General features: G+C 48.1%; 2 protein-coding genes across 3 annotated transcripts in view; one reads left to right on the forward strand and one right to left on the reverse strand.

Annotated features, from left to right (window-relative positions):
* The window catches only part of LOC106813346 (WD repeat-containing protein mio-like), a 22,136-nt gene extending 20,062 nt beyond the window's left edge, over nucleotides 1-2,074 (reverse strand). The window contains exon 1 of one of the 2 annotated variants that reach the window (XM_014817474.1): nucleotides 1,991-2,074. The gene's annotated coding sequence lies outside the window, so the exon portion shown is untranslated. Of the gene's footprint in view, nucleotides 1-1,936 lie in introns of both variants that reach the window. The other variant, XM_014817472.1, reaches the window with a different exon arrangement.
* Nucleotides 2,075-2,306: 232 nt separating this feature from the next.
* LOC106813347 (ATP synthase subunit beta, mitochondrial-like) overlaps nucleotides 2,307-3,087 on the forward strand; it is a 16,578-nt gene continuing 15,797 nt past the window's right edge. Inside the window, exons 1-2 of the mRNA XM_014817476.1 lie at nucleotides 2,307-2,469; nucleotides 2,691-2,879. Of these exons, the coding sequence (XP_014672962.1) occupies nucleotides 2,352-2,469; nucleotides 2,691-2,879 (307 nt within the window). The 5' untranslated portion in view covers nucleotides 2,307-2,351. The remainder of the gene's footprint in view (nucleotides 2,470-2,690; nucleotides 2,880-3,087) is intronic.

Below are 3,087 nucleotides of genomic sequence, written 5' to 3' on the forward strand. Positions count from 1 at the left end.
TCAAAACAACTTCTCCTCTCCTGCCGTCCTCCTCCTGCTCCTTCCTCTCCTCCTTCCTCCCTCATTCTCTCCTCCCTCCTCTTTCCTCCTCCTGAACCTTCCCCCCCTTACTTTCTCCCTTCCTCATCCTCTCACCTTCCCCCTACTCCTCTCCTCCTCCTCCTACTCGCAACACCTTTTCCTCCTCCTCCCCCTCCGCCTCCCGACACCTCAACCACTTTCCTCCTCTCCTCCTCCTTTCTCCTCCTCTCCTCCTCTCTCCTCCCTACTCCAACACCTTCATCTCCTCTCCTCCCTCTCTCCCTATCTCAAAACACCTTCTCCTCCTCCATCCCCCTCTTCCTCGCTCCTCCCTCACCTTTCACCCCTACTCCTCCTCCCTCCCTACTCAAAACACCTTCTTCCATCTTCTCCTCTTTCCTCCATAAAAATTAAAAAAGAGCATGGCTACTATGTTTCCCTACGGCGCCTGCAAAACAAGAGTCGCGCTATAACCCTTGTCAGATCGGAGCTCGCGCATGCCTTAATCGAGCGTCTCCAGTTTCATGCCCTGCAGACCGCGTCCAAATTACGCCGGTACTCCCGGTCTTTTTGACGCCTCGTAGTTATTTGTTGGACGCTCCGTAGGCATTGCTTAGTAGGTTGGCGTTTGTGTAGGGGGACGAGCAGGAAGTCTGGTGTTTACGGTAGAAGGAGGAGGAAGCCGGTGGTTGGGGAAGGAGGAGCGCAGGGGAAAAGAAGGAGAAGATGGAGAGAGACATGGTGTTGTTCTTTGATGGTCAGGAGTAGCGAGGAAGGGAGAGAGGAGAAGGCGTGTTTGAGTACGGGAGGAGGAGGAGAGGAGGGGAGAAAGGGTGTTGGAGTAAGGGAGGGAGACGGAGAGGAGAGGGAGGAGGAGGAGAGGGGAGTAGGGGGAAGTGAGGGAGGGGAGGGGAGGAGGGAGGGGGGGAAGAGAGGATGGAGAGGAGGGGAGCGAGAAGCGTTGTTGTTTGTGAGTAGGGAGGGATGGGGAGGAGAGAGGAGGGAGGAGGAAGATTAGTTGCATAGTACGCGAGACTTTCGTCCTTGACCCTCCTCCTCCCTCCTAGTAGCGAGGAGGAGGGGGAGGAAGAAGGAGGAGAACGGTGTTGGCCGTAGGTAAGTGTGAGGAGGAGGAAGGAGTTAGGGCGGGGAACGGTGCAGCCGCGAGGAGGAGGAGAGAGGAGGAGGAAGAAGGTGTTTGAGTAGGAAGGAGGGGAACTCCTAAGAAGGCTATATTCCGTCTCCTCGGTGCTTCCTTCCCCCTTGTCCTCTCCTCAGTGGGATGAGGAGGAGCTCAACGAGAGAGAGCGGAGGCTAGTTAGCGGCCTCTTGGAAGGTGAGGTGCCCTGAAGGCCATACGCTCCCGGACGCTGCCAGAACAGTATAGCCCTGAGGCCTAGCCTGACTCAGAAAGGTGCGCTCCCTTTGCAGTAGGGCTCTCCGTCAGGAGGAGGAGAGGACGTGCAGCGAGAAGGTGTTGGCGCCTCAGTAGGGAGGCAGGGCAGGAGCGAGGTAGGCTCGTATATGACCACCTCCTCCTCCTCTTACCTGCCTTTCCTCCGCTCTCTCCTCAGGCTCCTCCTACTATCCAACACTTCTCTCCTCCTCCTCCTCCCCTCCTTCCTCCTCTCGCTCCTCCTCACATTATTAACTTATTTTGGACGCTCGTAGGTAGCTACTGCGCATTATTGCCGATGCGTGTGATGCGTCCTTGCAAAACAGAAGGCCGCAACCACATTCTCCAGAGTTTCGGGCGAGCGTCCAAATACGCCGGTACAGTACTACTACTACTACTACTAGTACTACTAGTAGTAATACTAATAGTAATTAGTATTATTAGTAATAATACTAATTTACTATTAATTATTATTATCATGCAACTAAAGTAAATTGGTGTTTCTCCTTTATGTCTCACCTTTTGCATTAAATAATTGTTGCTCTGCAATATATAAAATAGCTTAATAACTACCTAAAACTCCTAAACACTGACTGATTCAAGCTAGGTATCCAAGAACATGCATTTTACAGAGTTCCAGTAAATATTCCAGGATAGATTAGTGCTGCCATCTGTAGGTTTTAAATAAAAACATTAGAATTTAGAATTAGGAATTCTAGTCCACAAAACATTAATAAAACTATAGTATGTAGACATGTTTATTCCAACGTTATTGTATTATGATACTACGCTTATAAAAATTTTATTCCTTTATTCTATGTTTTATTTATTCACATTACATACATTTTCGTAAGATATTTTTTCTACGTGAAGGGCGTTCCCAGAATGCATCCGTGGGTCACGTGAGAATTCATTCTCCGCACCGGCAGCCACCATGTTAAACGCATTCAAAGTTTGCTGCTCTTCAGCTCTAAGAGCAGCAAAGCCTATCGTACAACTACAACATCTTCTTCAGACCACAACCAGACTACTTCCTGCGCTTTCAACTCCACGTGAGTTATAAATGTTTTGTTGTTAGTGTCGTATTTGCAGTACATATATGATATAGTCGTTTCGGCATCGCCATCTCAAATTTCTGTCCTTGGTAGAGTGCTTGCGGTCGTTCTTGCAATTGTCCTTAATGTCCTGTAGTTACACGTTATCATATCAGAGTTAGTTCACTACGATGTATAAATATATATTAAAGTGTTAATGTGAGCGTTGCATATTTCAGGATGCAGTTATGCTACAGAAGCGGCCGCGCAGCCAAAAGCTCCAGCCTCGAGCGTTCAAGGAAAAGTAATGGCGGTCATCGGAGCTGTCGTGGACGTGCAGTTTGATGATGCGCTACCGCCTATTCTTAACGCTTTGGAAGTTATTGGTAGATCACCGAGATTGATTCTAGAAGTCTCTCACCATTTAGGTATGGTAGCATTACTTATTATCTTGAATTAAATTTTCTTATTTAGTTATTTGCTAGTCGTATCTCTGAGTAAAAGTTGAAAAGGGTAATCAGTAATTAAATAATAGGAAGTGTCTACTGCAACGGTACCGTCGCCGATTATTTTTCTCTTAAAGTCACGGTACTGACGCCTGATTGGTTGAGCTTGTTTTCTCGCGATATACATAGC

The sequence above is a fragment of the Priapulus caudatus genome, unplaced genomic scaffold, assembly GCF_000485595.1.
Source record: "Priapulus caudatus unplaced genomic scaffold, Priapulus_caudatus-5.0.1 Scaffold758, whole genome shotgun sequence".
Lineage (NCBI taxonomy): Eukaryota > Metazoa > Priapulida > Priapulimorpha > Priapulimorphida > Priapulidae > Priapulus > Priapulus caudatus.